The 17,972-nt window shown below is 42.9% G+C and overlaps 1 protein-coding gene across 6 annotated transcripts in view; it reads right to left on the bottom strand.

Annotated features, from left to right (window-relative positions):
* Positions 1-416: 416 nt before the first annotated feature.
* Positions 417-17,972, bottom strand: part of LOC125448629 (GRB10-interacting GYF protein 2-like) — a 105,918-nt gene continuing 88,362 nt past the window's right edge. For 4 of the 6 annotated variants that reach the window (XM_048524040.2, XM_048524039.2, XM_048524042.2 and 1 more), the window contains 7 exons: positions 17,370-17,534; positions 14,101-14,297; positions 13,484-13,641; positions 12,264-12,430; positions 9,391-9,450; positions 7,547-7,694; positions 417-4,950 (listed from right to left, as the gene is read on the bottom strand). In XM_048524040.2, coding sequence (XP_048379997.1) covers positions 4,883-4,950; positions 7,547-7,694; positions 9,391-9,450; positions 12,264-12,430; positions 13,484-13,641; positions 14,101-14,297; positions 17,370-17,534 — 963 coding nt within the window. In that variant the 3' untranslated portion in view covers positions 417-4,882. The remainder of the gene's footprint in view (positions 4,951-7,546; positions 7,695-9,390; positions 9,451-12,263; positions 12,431-13,483; positions 13,642-14,100; positions 14,298-17,369; positions 17,535-17,972) is intronic. The other 2 variants (XM_048524041.2, XM_048524044.2) reach the window with 2 other exon arrangements.

Raw genomic sequence — 17,972 nt, 5'->3', positions numbered from 1 at the left:
ATTAGAGAAAGTGAGCAGGAAGGGAAAGGTCATAAAAGGATTTAAAAGTAAGCATATTTGTCTTATCCAGGAAGTAGCGTAAACCAGTGTGCACAGGGATGACAGTAGAATAGGAACTTGTTGCAAGTTGTGACATAAGCAGCAGTCCATCAAATGACCAAGTTTAGGGAGGGTAGAATGTGGAATACATGCCAGCAGAATGTTGGAACTGAGTCTAGAAGTAGCGAAGGAAGGTGAATGCAGAGCTTTAGACAAAAGTAATGTTTAAAAAGTGTGCTGGATTAAACAATTATGCCTAGCCACCAATACGAGAATCCAAACAGAAATAGAAAAAGATAACAAAAAAATCAGTTTCAGAAATCCAGGTATGAATTTATTTCCTTTTTTTACATTTCAAACTATGTACATTTGCTTCAGTTTTTACTTGTCCTCCCCTCCCAACCCCCCCTCACACCCCCATCAGATCCACAAAAGAATGCAAAGCTTTGAAAGACATGTGAAAAGGCAGTATTCACAGGGTTCCCTACTCTCTGGAGGAGGGGGGAGTTTCTTGTTAAGTAGAGAGGGGTTTAACTCTGTAGCGGGCCTTCCGATGGAAAAAAAATACAAGTTATCATACAGCAGAGATGTAAGCAAAATATCTACAAAGCTCAGAGACTATGCACAACATGTTTTAAAAATTACATTATACACTGTACCCCCCAGTATCCATGACAGATAATTGTTGGTAAAAGTAAAATCACCACAGGCCTGTGCAATAAGTCAAACTTGTATTCACATCCCCCTCCCCCAAACAAACACAAAAATAAGTCCTTCATCTGCCAGATTCCTGGATGTACACCAGAAAACAATGTGGCATGGCGCAAAAACTAGACAGTTTAAAATACACACTTCCACACCCGAGAAGAGTGCAGATTTAAATTAGCTTATGTAACGAGTGGTGCTTCATATCTGATCGAGTAACAGCCTTGGATGAGCTTCTGGCTCATCAGTTCCACGATCATTGTCCTATTCAAAAATAGTTGAACACAACAGAGTACAAAATGAATCAGCATTTTTTTTTTTAAAAAAAGCAGCATAGCTGAGCCCAGATCAATGCACAACCGCTATCATCAGGGTTTTTACTGGGGCCGGTAGTCAGTGCAGCACCTCAAATCGTGACCTGTGCAGCAGTTGATGGGTTTATCCTATGCTCATCTTTCCATAAACCTCAAGGGGTTTCCAGTTGTGGTGATGTCAGTGCTGCCACCAGGTTTGCAGCAATGCTGGGGGGCAGGGGAGCATAAAGTTTCCATAAAGCCACAAGCTACCCCATCAGGGTAACTCTTCCAACTATCCCGTTTAACTTGAGAGGAACAGTAAACAAACCAATTATACATTCCTTTGCACCATCCGAGCTGTTTCTGGAGAAAAAAGTCTGGAGTTGTACAACAATTGGGTGAAATACTGGTAGATGTGGATTGGTTATGGTTGGTGGAATGGAATGAATTAAGAGCATTGTACATCAACATTTCAATGTACAAGCGACAATCAACCAGCTTAATGGCAACACTGAAGCCTCCATTTAATTAAACTAGAGTCACCAACTCGACCAAACCACATGATTTATACTATTTTTAAAAAAATGTCAAGGAGAGGGCAATAATATAACACCATCAGTGGATTAGAGGTGATGCAGTAACTCTTGTTTCAAGACCTCTCCTGAGACAGAAATATTGTGCGTTATTCCCAAATCTGCAAAACTCCATCCCTCACCTTGGGGAAAACACTCAAGTTAAACCAAGGACTCATCCTTACTATAGCAGAGAGATATATGGAGTAGGTTGTGGGGGGGGAGAAATGAAGAGGTAAACTGGGTCAAGAAACAGATGAACATTTGAAGGGACCACTTTAGTTGTGCGACCTAAACAATCTTTCTGTGACAGCACTGGATTCACGAGTGTTCCGTATAAATGGAGAGATGAGGGGGAGGTACAGGCAGGTTGGACACTTGCCTCATCCCAATATAGGTTCTACTCAAACACATGCAAGAGCAAAGGACCAGTGTTACAACCTTGCCCAGTCCCAGTGCTTGCACCCTTTGAATGGATTATGCTCGCCATGAGTGATCAAGGCAGTGCCAAACTTGGCAATGAGAGAGTGTTTAAAATTAAATCGCACTGTTCAAAACTACATTCTCAAGGGCAGCTCCACTATCGCACCACGTCCTATTCAATTAAAGCTGCAGTACCTTCCTTATGTTTTAGCAACATTTATCACTTTAAAAAGTCTATTTTTAAGGGTTAACTTACAATGTTTAGTTGCTTGCATAAAGGTAGCTTCTTTTAAAAACTTAAAAAAGGCTTCCAACACAATCTAAAACAAAAGAATCACACACAAGCAGAAACCCCAAATCAGGCTAAATGCACTTTAGAAATTCCCACCCAGAGAAAGGAAGTTACAGGTGCACCAACAAGTCTATCACTCTGCTTCCTGATCTAGGCTGCTGCTGGCATCCACTAACAGGAGCAGCAGGGGAGGTGAATCAAGAGATGAGGGCATGAGGAGGAGTAGCACAATGAGCACTCGCATTCTTGTTAAGGCAATGGAGAGATTGTGCCTGTATGAACAGCAGCAGCACTCTGGCAACTCATGTGACCTGACAGTTCTTGGTCCCCGAGGTTCTCGTTCACAGTATCCTGAATGGACATGGAACCGCGGTTTATCTCCTTCACGTACAGTAGGCTGGCTCATTCCTATTTTAATGGTTCTCCACAATGGGAGGTTGGTGTGAATCCTTCCTGCCAAGGAATGTGACAGGGATTTGGGATGAGCAAGAGAAGCAAGTTGCAATCACAGATTTCAAGGCAGCAGTATAGAGATGCACTCACTGAATTGGGAAAAGTACACTTGAGGTTTATCACAGGTAATACTGAACTGGTCTTTACGGTTACATTCAATCAATGACATTGTAACCACAGATGAGTTATGCCTGATAACTGGCAAAACTCACCACGCTCTCCATTCTCCTCATGTCCTGTCAGGTCTCTGTCTGTTGTAGAGATACCATTTAAACAGCTAACAGCCCTACTCCCTAAGGATATTTATTACAAAGGCTCATTCCTCCTGACCTTCGCACCCACACTCAGGCTACAAGGCCAGAGGCAACCATTAACTTAGTTCCATCTGATCACCACATAAATGTTGTCAGAGAGCTATCAAGCAGCAGGTAGCCCTAGCTGAAACCACCTCCTTCCAAAGCTTCAAGTAGTTTAGCCAAGTAAATGGGTACACACTGCGACCCAGGATAGTCCATCATGGATAGCTCACTAGGTTAAATGCTGCAGTTTCTCAGCTAAGCACAGAGGAGACAGCAGGTAGGAGGTTAAGGTATTTACTAGCAATTTTTACACTTCTTAGACAAAGAGAGACAGTGATAGCCTTTACCCCTGTACAGCCACAAGATAAAACACAGGTGGGATGCCAATCTTCCAATGGAGAGCTGACTTGTGAAACAAATACTGCACAGGTCTGCCTCGCCTCACTGGATTTTACTTCTGAATGACCATGTTTCTCAAAAGCTTTAAGACAAGGTGTGGGTTGGTGCGAGAAAGGAATTTGTAAAGTAAGTGGGAGGATAAAAGCATTATTGTAATTGGAGCCACTCTGCTAGAGATCAAAACTAAAGCAGCAAACTCTCTGTAGAGATGTATCCTATTATAACCAATTCTGAATCAACTTTTATGGGGAACAGAAATTTGGAAGGGAAAAAACACCAGATGAAATATAATGACCTGCACCTTTTAAAAACACATGCACAAGTCAGTCTGAAATGGTCCCATATCAACAGTGGCGATGAGCATACTGCTGTTGCAGTGCTGTCCGGTCAATTCTTCTTTGTTTGGGATGGGGGATGGTGTTGGCGGCAAGGCAAATCCTGGGTTTGCTGCTGTCTCGTCACCTCCCAAACAATGTTGGGCAGAACGTAGGCTGTCACCGTTTTCAATCCTTTCCTCTCGTCCATTAGTTCCAACCCCCGATTCTGGGTCTGCTGTGGCAGTTCTGGCCATCAAGTTCTGCTTTCGTTTCGCTAGGGAGTTGGATAGCTAGATTAACAGAAGTAGGGCCAGGGCAGTGTGTCGAGGCATGCCATGTTTGGGGTGTGGGGCCGCAATAGCTGCTTGTTTTTAAGAAACAAAACCAACCAAAAGAAGCTGTCAACGCAGCAGTCCACTTGAACCACCCTGTCCAAGTACTTATTTATTATTTATTTTTTTACATTCCTTGTATAGAGCACCACGAAAACGCTGAAAGTCCACACTCGCGCAGTGCTGTCTAGTTAAGTCCAATGTAGCTTGGTGCTGTGTGTGCAACCAAAGTAAAACTCAGAAAGTGGCCTCCTGATGCCTGGGTTTCCCTATCTCTCTCTCCTCACTCTCTTTGTTCGCCTCTCCTTTTATTTTAGGTAGGGACCCAAACTTGCAATCACATTGTCCAAATTATAGCACACCAAAAGTTCCAGTTCTGGATTCAGTCTCTAAGTGCATTTCTTCAGGCTCCACATCCTTTCAAAAAAAACATTTAAAAAAAAAAGAACAGTAACAGTGTTTTGCAGATATATTTCCAAAAAAGGAACTTTTTTAAATTCAAGAAAACCTCCAGTTTCAGTCTATGTACAACGTCTAATAAAGTGCATGGTTATTAAGGTGCTTCATCCAATGAAGAACAGAAGTACCCAGAGGATTCACCAAAAAAATTAAGTGAATTTCACACTTCTTGCCAGCAGAGGGAGCGGAGATCCTGGATCCATCACTGTGACCACCTGCCATGAAGCATGTTCCAGGTACGGTCGAGTAGGAGTCAAAGGCAGCTTTTAGGAATATCGTTTGTTTTTAAACCTTGTTTAAAAGTCATCCATTGTCTCTATTTCTCCCATGTTCAGTCGCTCTGATGATGCATTCACAGAAAAGCCTGTGTAAAGAAAGACAACATGGGAATTAATATAAATTCAACTTATCTCGCCTGCTTTTAGACAGGTTTTGTGATAGATTTATGCCTGATCATGTCTTTAGTTAATAAAGCACAGAAGGGAATGCTAATGCAAGGCTTGTGCCTGGGGAATCCAAAGGCCTAGATGGTTAAAACAAGGATGATGAGAGTTCAACTCTCAATGTGAAAGCGCAAGGAAATGAATTTAAACTCTCTGGAAAACAGAACTTTAAAAAAAAGCTGGCAGTGGAAGTCACTGTGAAGTTATAAAAGTTGGCTTAAAATACAGATTTGCTGGGGTCCTTTAAGATTGCTTAGTAAATCCTTACTTAGCCTGGCCTGCAGCCCCCATATCAAAGTAATTGACACTCAACAAGTCTCCATGCAGAAAAGCTACAGCACCTTTACCTTACACACTGCAGTGGCTCAAGAATTAACACCACTGTCTCAGGCCAACAAATGCTCTCAGTGCAAGAATGTGAGATTTCACAATAGGACTACAAGACAACATCAGGGATAAAGTAAGTTCCATTTTATGGTGATTCATTTAAACTTTCCCCTCCCTTGTCCAATGGATGCCAGCATCAGATATAACTACCCCCAGGGTGAGCTCAGCTAGCTTCACTGTACAAATCCAACAGATATATTAGTCAAAGTCATCAACAGAACTGAAGTCGTCATTGTTTCTTGGAGACGCACAATCCACTCAGTTCCATTCTCCTACTCTACCTCACATTCCTGAGTTTATTTGCTTAAAGTGTCTATCTAACCTCTTCTTGAAATCATTACCTCCATTGTCGGCAGCGAGTTCAAAGTCATCACCATTCAATGCCTTAAAATATTCTCTTAGCAAAGTCTTAAATCTGGGTGCCCAGTCCTTACATGGAAACGGCTTTCCCTTGACTACCTTACCTAAATAGGTCAATCTTGTACACATCCGTAAAATCTCTACTCAACCTCCTTTGCTTCTAGGGTAACAGCTCTAAAATCTCCTCTGCATCTTTCCCAGGGCTTCTGCATTCTTCCTAAGTGTGGTACTTTGGAACAGAGTAAGTATTTTGGTAATCAAAGACAGCAGGGCAAGAAGCCAAACATCCAGTCAATTCCATGCACAGATGAGCTACAAGTACCACTAGTTCCTCAAAATCCACTGTTTCCTCCTCATCCTGACTTGGGGTTGTTCATCATTTTTCTTTACTCCTTCACCAACTGCTGTCTTGTCTGCATTCCATGATGCTAATACATCCAACGAATAGGCCAAGCAGCCAAAATGCCTTCTCATTTGGTTTGTGAACTGGAAATACAATTGAGGTGTGAAGAAGCAAAGTGAATCAGAGCAAGACTTCTTGCTTTAACTCAGAAGAATCTTGTCATGCTTCATTCCAGGGTTTGCAGGGGCTCTCCACATTGGAATGTAGTAGATAGTATTCACACTGTAGTGGCACCACGGACATAAGGAACCAGTTTCCAACACTGCATACAGAATGCAAATGGAAGCCAAACTTTCCATACAAAATGGACATTGCGGGAAATGATTATTCCCTTCTCACTCGTAAAATGCTCGATTTGGTGTTGTCTGGTAATTCCATCAAGACACGAATAATAGAGAACTGAATTGAAGCAACACGCAGTTATTAAACTGTTGAGGAAGGCAGCATCATAGACGAACTCACTATTGTTGCTACTTTCCAGGAGTGGTCACCAGTTGCAACTAGCAGGGATTGCAACCAATTCTTCCTAGTCTTTGCTGCCCTACTGCTGACAGCTAAGCAAAGGCAAGGAACTGAATGTGAGGCAGTCTCTTCTACGGTGAACAAACCATTTCTTCAAGCAATAACGCTCAGACCCCAGCTCTCCAATTACTTTCAAGACAACTAATTAGGGACAGGGACTGTGGGCAGAATGAGACAGTGGATTTTGCAAAAAAGCAAAAGCACCCAACTGAAAGTATACACAGCTAAATGCATTGTGATGCACATTTCTGTCATGATTTAAGATGAAGCCCAATCTTACCAACATAGCACTACCTAGTTAACCTTTTTAAACTTTTAGGGTAAAAACAAGAGTTAGACGGAATGAAGTCTCCTGTTACGTAACATCCCAAAAGTACTAAATGGGTCGGAACCAGAAAGGACTGGGAAATGTCCAGATCAGTGATTACAGAGTGGGAGGCAAGTGTTCAGTCCTGAACGTGTGTCCCTTCTAGGATTTAAAAAATGTTTTTTATTCAGGTAACGTGGTCACTAGATTTTGCCATCAAAAATTACCCTCGAAGCCAGTGACTCTCTCACCAATTTCTGGAGGGCAGTTAAGGGTCGACTAATTTGCTGGAATCATGTGTCAGCCAGACCAGGTAAGGAGTTTCCTTCCCTAATGGACATTGACCTGATGGGTTTTTAACATCAACTGTGGATTTGCTTTTAATTCCACATATTTAAATTGGTTTAACATTTCACCGTCTGCTGTGACAGGTATCAAATTTGTATCCCCAGAACAAAGGCCTGGGCTGCTGGATTACAAGTCTACCACTTCCCCCTTGCATTGTGGCAATGCAATCATAATGGACAACGACTCTTACCCAGGATACTAGGATCAGCCCGCACCATCTTTTGCTTCTTTTTCTTTTTCCCAGCTTGCGAGCTCTCGTAAGACGATTGCTGTGCACTGTTGTGATTACCCTGGAAGAGTGACTGTAGGCTGTTTGAACCGATTCCCCAGATGGAGTCCTGGCACAAGAGAAGCCATCACACAATTAGTTTGTCACAATCCTTTTTGAGGGAGCAACTGTGATCAATCGTGTGGGTAGTGATGCTGCAACCGGCTTCACTGCCCATGGGCTTGCTGGGGATTGGGTTTCAATGAGATGCTGATGACAACAGAGGAAGCGCACAGTCTCTGTTCCAACTCCTGAGCCCTGGTGGCAGCCCACATGTTGGTGTGATGCCACAGGCAGCTCAGGCTGGGTACAAGTACCCCTATTAGTGGTAAGATGGCAACAGGGCAACTTACATGCATAGAAATAGAACACTGCATCAGCTGGCATCTTCAGCAAAGGGAGCACTAAGGCAAAAAGCAGGGTGGAGTCAGTGACTTAATCACAAAAAGACCACTTACAGGACCCACCAACATGGCTCCACACAAGACAAGTCACGTTGGCTCCCCTTTCATTTCCCTCTCCCCAGTCATCCCAATGCAACTCTGGCAAGTTACGGAATTAGTAACCATTAAGTAGTCATGAGACCACTTAATGCAGAGGTCAGGTGGGTGTTGCGTGTTGTGCTTAACTGGGAGCATCAGTGAATGCTGCTTATGTGGGAACTATTCCACACATGCCCCTACTGCCAAAACAGATGATGGGTTTGGAGCCACTTTGATTACACGGCACACAAGGGCAAGTGACAGCCTTCAAAAATTAGCCTACTCATTACTCGATCTAAGCATCAAAAGTCCTGTTCTCAACACTGCTGTTGGCTGCACATGACAGCCTGAGAAATCGCTACAGGCTGTGGCACCTGGGAAATCTAGCATAGCTATCAAATTTAGGATACTTTGCACCAAACTCTAAGGTGAGACAATTAGCTGGAACTGCAGCAATGTAATGCTTAAGGTGTTTCAATGGGTCACTTGCCCTCATTCAGCATCCATTTGATAGCCAAACTCTACATAGCAACAAAAATCACCTGCTGAAATTGACAGCAACTCTTCTGGCCAGCCATCACCACCCTAGATGATGCCATACTTGAGGATTAGAATTATTTTCCCCTTTTATCACATCCTTTTCCACAAACCCACACCTCCCCAGTCCTTGCTGGGTGTTCTACTGACTCCCAGCAGCACAACGCTCACAGCTTCAACTTCTGTATCTAGTCAGGTCTCAACCCAACGCATTTGAGCAACGTTCTTGAGCCACAGGTCATACCCCAGTCTTGCCCAGCTCTCATTTGGGAGTGTTGCTCTTCACGTCAATGTCCGGGTCCCACTCTCAGACTCAGTCCGAAAACAACACCGTCACTTATGTCTTTTCCTTCAACCTTACATTCGGTTCCTTCCAAAATATCTTTTGTTTTTCTTCCTCAAGGTGACACTGATTCATGCTATGCTTGCTTCATCAGATTATGACAATTTATTTTATCCAAAATTTTTACAGACAAATCTTTTTCCCTTAGCCAATTCCCTAAGTTCTTTGAACACAACTTTTCCATAACTCAAAACACTTACAACTAGAATACGTAGACCAAGTTAGAATGGTCATGGAAAACATTACTTTTTACTCCAAGTACTTTATACCATCTTTTAAACAAGCAGACAGCTTTTGCCAGATTTGATAGCTATTAAACATCACCAAAAAACAATCCTGCACTTGGGTCTGCTGTAACTATGGCAGTAACAAGATAGGCTGGAAAGAAAAAGTTCCATGCTAACCTGTAACCTGTCAGGCTGCAGAGCGAGGTTCCCAGTGAGGCTCAAAAGTTCCTTTGTTAACTAGGAAAGAAAGGGAAAACACCATAAATCCTTAGGGAATTGGATCCCAATGCAATGTCCACTGCACATTACAGTGGCACATGACTCAGATATACAATGCATCTCTGAGGGGCCAGGAAACCCACAAGGGAAAGAAAAAAAGATGGACGGAGATATTTTTTTCCAGAATTTGCCCTTAGAACCAGAGTACTTAGAAGACAATGAGGTTATTCAGGATCAGGCTAGATATCAACTGATGTTCACTGACATACAACCCCTTTCCACACAACCATAAATAACCCCCAGGGAAGGAAGCCTTAATCAGTGAGTCAATGATTAATTATCAACATGACAGCAAGGAACCCCATATTATGTATAGTAATAGATTTAACTCTTTGAAGGATGTTACTCGCACTGAAGACAATTCAGATTTACTCAAACCCCATTCCTTCTGCTTTGACAGCATGGGTTTTCGCTCTAACCCTTAAAACTATCCCATGACCATGAGGCAGATAAAAATGAGACGCAAGCAACCACCAAAAAAGAGTACAAAGACTCACTGTATCTATACTTCGTCACATCCAATATGCGTTAACCAAAAAAAAAGTGTGTGTGTGTGCGCGCGTGTTTGTTTGTTTTAAAAGTCTGGAGTCCTTCACTGACAATCCTATCCACAGACACTTAAGATCACAGCTCCCACACCTTGAATAGGCTTCATTCTCAAAACAGACATTGCAGGAATGCATCATAGTTGATGTCGTTCATGATCTACTATCCCAAACCGCCTGAAACCCCCAGGGCTCTCACCAATTAAATAAAGCGGAGAGCTAGCTCTCTGCAAAATTGACAAACAAGACAGGAGAGTTATCTTTAAAGACAGAGGTAGAGGTAAACAGCCCAACTACTGTTTTAAATATCCACTCCCTCCAACCCAGTGGCAGTAGTGTGTACCATTATAATCCAAACGCTACAACAACTCAAGATTCCTTCAAAAGCTGGGGTCTTGACCACTGAGAAGAACAAGGCTTGCAGGTGTCAGAGTATACAATCTTCTCCAAATTAGGGGGAGGACGGTGGTGGCGTGTTTGTGATAATAATGTTACTGAATTACTCTGTTAGAGACCCCAACTAATGCTTCAGAGACACGGGCTCAAATCCCAGCACAGTAGGTGGTGGAATTGAAATCCAATTAATAAATCTGAAACAGACTTCTGGTTTCATGATCACCATTCCTTAGACTATTGGTGGCTGATGTAAAATCCCCTTGTCTCACATATACACTTCAGGGAAGGAAATGTGTTGTCTTTACCCGATATAGCTTATGTGACTGCAGACCTACAGCAACGTGACTCATTCACAAAGCCTCTGACGTGGCTGAACAAGCCACTCAGTTCAAAGGCAGCTAGGGATGGACAACAAATATTAGCCTTACCAGCAACATCTATACTGCATGAAAGAATACAATTAAAAAAAAACTTCTCACTGCTCCTTTCAATACTGCAGGACCAAAATTCTGGAAGCCCTGACCTAACTGCCATAATAACACCTTTATCACAAGAACCGTAGCAACTCAAATAGCTTCTTTATCACACGTTTTTCAAGGGTGGGGGTGAGAATGGCCAGAATGCCAGTAGTTAGTCTTGCTTATAATTTCAAGAATGAATTTTTATTTAAGCAAGTATAAACACCTCAAAAAACTTAACCTCTACAAAAAATATTTCAGGTTATGATTGAGCACAATCACCACTCACTTGGGGCGGGTTTTCATGTTATACAGGGTTGACACAACACTCATTATAGAAGCAGTTTTTACAGCCAGGTTGCCCTCTCTGCTGCTAACCCTCTCCAATTATTCCCAGGCTGGGATCCGTTGACCAGGAAACTCTTCTGCTCTTTCCAACACTCCTTTGGCAGAGGGTAAGATTAACAGGGCTGGCTATCAATGCTTGGCCATGTTACAAAGGCAACTTCTGTGGCCCTCAAACCTGCAGTTTCTGGCTCAGAAGCAGGGTTCTACAAGACTTCTACTTTGGGAATGAGTTAGGCACCACGCAGTAGAGTACCCATGTGCACTGCCTGGAAGCCTGCCCTTTCTAAACTGATGCTACTGTGGCATACTCAAATGATACAAGATGGTTTCCAAGGCCAAGGACCTACACATTGCGTTATTGTGGAAGTAATTGCCTTCCTGTTCCATGCTGGCAGCTTGTTATGATATTTTCCTTAATATTAAGCAACCTCTGCTAGCTTTGTAAACAAACAAAAGAAAACTAAAGACACGTTAGATAGACAACAGATTATATGCTCTGTCCAACTTCACATTGTGGAATGCAAAAGCCTAGCCCCAAATTCTGGCAACCAGAGCTCAAAGATATAAAGAGACAAGTGCAGGCTCAGGTTTCATGATACTATTGGTGGCTTTTTCAGTCGCACTGGTTGACATGCAAGTGTAATGGTGGAGAATGGCCTTTCTCTGTGCTGTAATAATTGAGATTCTGTGAAGCTGGGCTACTCTCCCACAATGTGCACAGCATGTGGAACCAAAGGAAAATTGCCACCAAATAAATTAATAATGAGTGAGCTAGAAAGTTTAACACTGGCAAAAGTAAAGACAGAATGGAGAAAAAAGGAAAAGAACAATAAAATGAAAAATTGCCAGTTTCTGAAACCGGTTTCAAATCTGTTTGAAGAAGGAAAGATAACTCCATTAATCTGATGCCAATTCATTAGGTACACATGCAAAGATAAGTAAGACTTTTGCAAATTTATGGAAGATGCATTCTGTTGATGGGAAAGCAGAGCCTGCCCTGCATGTTTTATCATTCATACGCTACCTGCTGTTGTTGTTGTCTTTGTTGGTTGGCCTTTTGTTTGGCACGACGCTCCAGGAACTGCTTGGCAAACTCTTTGGCCTCTGGGGTGTCACCCAGGTAAGCACGGATGTAATCATGCACCTCATATGGTGAGTCAACTTCTTTAAGAAAGGATACAAATGTGGGTACTGAAACAACAAGGAAATCCATAAGAACACTAAGGAGGTCAGCTTTCCAAATGAGAAATTCTGCACATCCAAACCAAAGACCCACACAAGCCAGGTTTACTTTCTCTCAGGTCCAACTTAAAAGTTGAGTCTTGGCAGTTGCAATTCCATTCTGAGCAATGATGGGACTAAAAACCATAGAACTGCAAAAGCCAGTGTGGTAAAGGGAAAAAATTAATACTGGCCGGAGCAAAGGGTGTTCTTCTGAAGCTGAGGTAAATCAACAGCAACTTTACTTTGTAACGCATGGCCTAGGATTGCTCAATATGGATACCAAGCACCTAAAACATGCACTTGGCTATTGCAATGCTTTGAAAGTACAAAGCTTCACCAACTGAAGGAAAACTCAACCAAACCCTGAGTAAAAGAAATTAGGATGGGGACAAGCTCTTTTACATACAATCCTTCAGCATCCAAGTGAAATTCCAGATCAAGATTTTCACAATTCTATTGGATGCCAGAGTTTGATAAACAGAGCAACGTGGAAACTGAAGACGATGAGATGGAATCATTCAGTGCAGAAACAGGCAGCAAGTCATGCAATGGATGGATTCACATCCATTGCCCCTAAAACACCAAGTCAGTGAATTGCAAGAAATGTGTGTACCATGGTGGGAGGGGAAAGGTTGAAGGACAATGAGTTTACCACAATTGGCAGCAACCTGAGAGCAATCAGGGGACAGGTTATTCATCACCCTCTCATAAGGTAAGAGGATCTTTATTAGATACCTTACGGAAAAAACTTAGAAATATAGTTCCATTATGTGTGCCATGCAGAGGCACAACCCCTCTTCCACAGTCACACTACCCAGGAAGAAGCTGAACAAACTGTGTCGCGCTTGCGTACCCAAAGCAGGAAATGTTACCTTCTGATACAATCAGGCCGACAAAACAAAAAACCTGACAAATCTTTGCAGTAGGATTTCACAGCACAAGATCCCATTCCCCGACTTAGCTACAGGACTACGTCAAAGGGAGTTAGACTGAAGAGAAATGGGCACCATTTACACATACCATCAAGGTTATTGGCTGTGTTAAGGACATGTAGCATTTGCTCGCACCACTGAGTGAAGCCGTCCTGAGTTTTGCTCATTCCCTGGAACAGCTTCAGTAACTTTTCCTCCTCCTCAGTTTTCTTTTTGCTTGGTCTGGTAGGAATTCCATATGAGTCACTGCAGAAGAAATGTTAAAAAAGGTTTGTTGTCACCCAAACTTCAAAATGTCAACTAGATAAATTCAAAACATGACACTCCTCCTAAGTGAACTTTAGAAGTAAGTTACATAAAACTGAAGTTTTGAAACTATTACAAGCTCCTGGTTTGCTAACTAAAGCAAAATATTTTACTCAAATGCAGGCCGTTTGACTGATTGCAGCAGTACTGGTATATCTGAAATTTTATTTTTACTGTAACCTCTGTTGAGTTCCTCATTCTTAGGTACCTGTCCAACTCCCATTTACAATCTCACATACAACTGGGTTTCCATCACATTTTCAGGTAAAGCGCTCCTAAAACACACACCTCACACAGCTGTTTTTTAAACATTCTGACAACACAAATGTCCATTCAACACGAACAATCATTTATTAAAACAACAGTGAGCACTCAAAATAAATTGAAAAAGAGACAAACCTCAATGAAGGACTACTCCTGCTGTTCTTTAGTCCAGCACTTCTAATCACAGGGCCTGTGCTCTTCACAGCTTCGTCTCCCCAAAGGCTCATGTTAGAGTTCTTATTTTCGTGCATGCTCCACATGCTGCTCATATCGGACCCCCACTGGCCAGGCAATCCCCACACTGAAGAGTTGTTCATAGGCATACTGGAATGCTAATGGCAGGCAAAAACAAGGACACCGCAAGTAAATAGCAAAGATTTAGAAAAACAACACTGCAATATGTCTGAGCTATTGACTATGAGGTTGCAGAGCCAAACTAACAGGCCAACCCAAAGTGAAATAAACTGAAATTAGTTAGCAGGTGCCTCTCCATTTCAGACAAACTGAGTGGGAATCAGGAAAAGGCCAGAGGGCAAACAAGTACTCCATGAGGAGCAAGGCAAGAGGAGAGGGCAAGGCACTACAGGCAACTTGAGGAGAGAAAACAGATCGGGAGACAGAGGAGGAGGGTGAGAGAGGAGGAAATCTGAAGAACAAGGGAAAGGGAAGGAAAAGGCTGATGGTGAGAGAGAACCATGAACATGAATGATGAGGAAGAGGAACAAGATGTGGCAGAAGGGATAAGAAAAAGACAGAGAAGGAAAAGGTAAACACAAAATATATCATCAATAAAAGCTTCTGAATTTTATCAAGAAATAGCAAGATCTGGAATCAGAAACAACACAATGTGGAGCTGGAGGAACACAGCAGGCCAGGCAGCATCAGAGGAGCAAGAAAGTTGACGCTTCAGGTCAGGACCCTTCTTCAGAAATTTTTTTTTGAAGAAGGGTCCCAACCCGAAACATCAAATCTCCTGCTCCTCTGATGCTGCCTGGCCTACTATATTCCTCCAGTTCCACATTGTGTTGTCCCTGAATTTTAGCGAGCACTTTTTCGGAAACAATATTCAATTTTCTCTGTCATAGATTCATTCAGCATGGAGACTGACCATGGGGTTCAACTCGTTCATTCCAACCAGACATCCCAGTGTGAAATAGTCCTATTTGCCATCATTTGGCCTCTAAACCCTTCCCATTCATATACTCATCCAGGTACCTTTTAAAATGTTGCAATTTTACCAGCCTCCAACACGTCCTCCGGCAGCTTGTTCCATACACACGCCATCCTATTCATGAAAAAGTTAACCCTCAGGTCCTTTTTAAAACTTTTGCTTCTCACCTTAAAAACCTAACCCCTCTATTTTTGGACTCCCCACCCTAAGAAAAAGAAACTGGCCATTTTTGCCCTTCTGTAAAATCACCCCTCAGCCTGACACTCCAGAGTAAAATGCCCCAGCCAATTCAGCCTCCACTGATAACTCAAACCCTTCAGTCCCAGTAGCATCCTCATAAATCTTTTCTGCACCATCTCACCTTTAACAACATCCTTCCTATAGAAGGACAACCAAAATTGCAAGTAGTATTCCAAAAGTGGCCTCACCAATGTCCTGTACAGCTGCAACATGTCATTCTGACTCCAATACTCAATGTTCTGACCAATGAAGGCAAGTGTGCTAAATGCCTTCTTCACCACCCTGTCGACCTGCAACCGCACTTTCAAAGAGCTCAGCGCCCCTAGGTCTCTGTTCGGCAACACTCCCCAGAACTTTACCATTAACCTGCCCTAGCTTCCGTGACCAAAATGCAACACCTCATATTTGTGTAAATTAAACTCCATCTGCTACTCCTTAGCCCACTGACCCATCTGACCAAGGTCTTGTTGTCCCCTAAGATAATCACTTTCACTGTCCACTACTCCAAATACTTCGTTGTCATCAACAAACTTATTAACCATGCCTCCTATATTCACAATCAAAATGATTTACATAAATGACTAAAGCAGCAGACCTAGCACCAATCCCTGTGGCACACCACTGGTCACAGGCTTCCAAAAAGCAACCCTCCACCACCACCCACTGTCTCTTACCTTCAGGCCAATTTTGAATCCAACTGGCTAGGTCCCCTGGATACCACGTGATCTAACCTTACCAACCAGTCCACCACAACCATCATCCTGGGAATTATCATTGGTCGGAAACTCAACTGGATGCACCACATAAATACAGTAGCTACAAGAGTAAGCCACACACTATGAATACTGCAGCGAGTAACTCACTTTCTGACTCCTGAAAGCCTGTCTATCAACAAGGCACAAATCAGCAGTGTGATGGAACACTCCCCACTTGTCTGGACAGGTGCAGCTCCAGCACTCAAGAAGCTTGACACCATTCAGGACAAAGTAGCCCACTTGATTGGCACTGCACCCACAAGCATCCACTGACACTCAGCAGCAGCGAGTACTGTTCACTAGATGCACTGTAGAATTACAATCACCAGCCCCAAAGTGCTTCCCCACTGACACCTCAGTCACCTGTCCTGCCCTATTTCCATACAGAATGAAATGTATTGCTCTTCCTCTAGTCAGTACATCCACATATTGAAAAAGAAAGTTTGTACATGCTTAAAGCCTTCCTACCCAACCCGTTAAAACTATAAAAGTCCTGTCTATTTTTGTAAAGTTAAAATCCTCTACCATTATAATCCTACTTTTCTCACAGATATCCAAGATATTTGCTTCTCATTTTCTAAAGTGTGTGCACGTGCGTGTTGCTGACAATACAATCCCAAATAGGTCATTATCCCTTTCTTATTTCTCTGTTTCACCCATGTAACATCACTGGACGATTTCACAGGAACTTTCTCCCCAAGTACAGACATAATGTTATCCCTGACCAAAAACACAACACCCCTCTTGTCTTGCCTCCCTCTCTATCCCTCCTACAGCAGCTATACTCCAGAACATTAAGCTACCAGTCCTGTCTATTTGTGAACCGTGTTTCAGTAACAGCCCTTAATATCCACTAGAGACTGAAGTGCACTAACCACCTGATGCAGAGGTGGCAGCCAAGCAATACTGCAACAGAAGTGCCACTGAGGTAAAGCCAAGATGGCTCTGCATCTTTGTGACTTCTCTTACCTGACTGCAGTTTCTACACGTGAACAAATTTTGGAAGGATCTGTGACATTACCATAGTTTGTGCCTGAAGCTGTTCATTTCCTTGGCTCACAACAGTGTGCCTCTGGCAAGGACAGCATGGGGTTCAAGTGAGAGACACAGGTGAATGCCCTTACTGACATAAACATCACACTGATGGAAAGAGATGTAGCCCCAGAAAGAATCAACTTGGCAAGAGAAGGCATTGTGTGTGGAAGGATTTGCATTTGGGTGGGCTAAAGGATACTCACTGCTCGTGCCTGTGCCCTCTGCTGTTGCTGTTTCTGCAGCTCTTGCTGCATCTCCAATAACGACTTGACAGACATTGACTGCTTGGGGAGATTGTTCCAGCCAGGTGACTTCTGCTGCTGGTGCTGTTGAAGGGCTTTCATTATCTCCTGTTGCTGACGACACTGCTGCAACAGAGAACATTAGCATTTACAAACAGTAGAACACACGCATTATCAAGCCAGAACAAATGTTCTTTTAACCACGGATGGTTGACATGTATAGATGGGAACAGCCCGAGCTGGTGCTGACTTCTGCCCATCAGCCATAGCACACCAAGCTACCACTTTGTCTGCAGAATAACTACAGACTACATTCTACGTGCAGAAATCTAGTACAATCGACTCCTTAATACTATTCAATCTATGGATGCATGCATTGATGTCAGCCTGACTTTAGAAGCCAAGAATGAGAGTCCTATTATGAGACCACAATAGCATTTACACGTTACAGTATGGCATTGCCTTGTGTAAAATATTTGGCCTTGTTTTCAAGTTCCAACAAGGTCTTGCCCTTCCTCATCTCCGCGATCACCCCTGACCCGATAATCTCCAAAATGCCTCCTG

Source organism: Stegostoma tigrinum, chromosome 45 (genome assembly GCF_030684315.1).
Source record: "Stegostoma tigrinum isolate sSteTig4 chromosome 45, sSteTig4.hap1, whole genome shotgun sequence".
NCBI lineage: Eukaryota > Metazoa > Chordata > Chondrichthyes > Orectolobiformes > Stegostomatidae > Stegostoma > Stegostoma tigrinum.
Note: the sequence above shows the minus strand (reverse complement) of the source record. Positions and strands in the feature narration are given on the sequence as shown.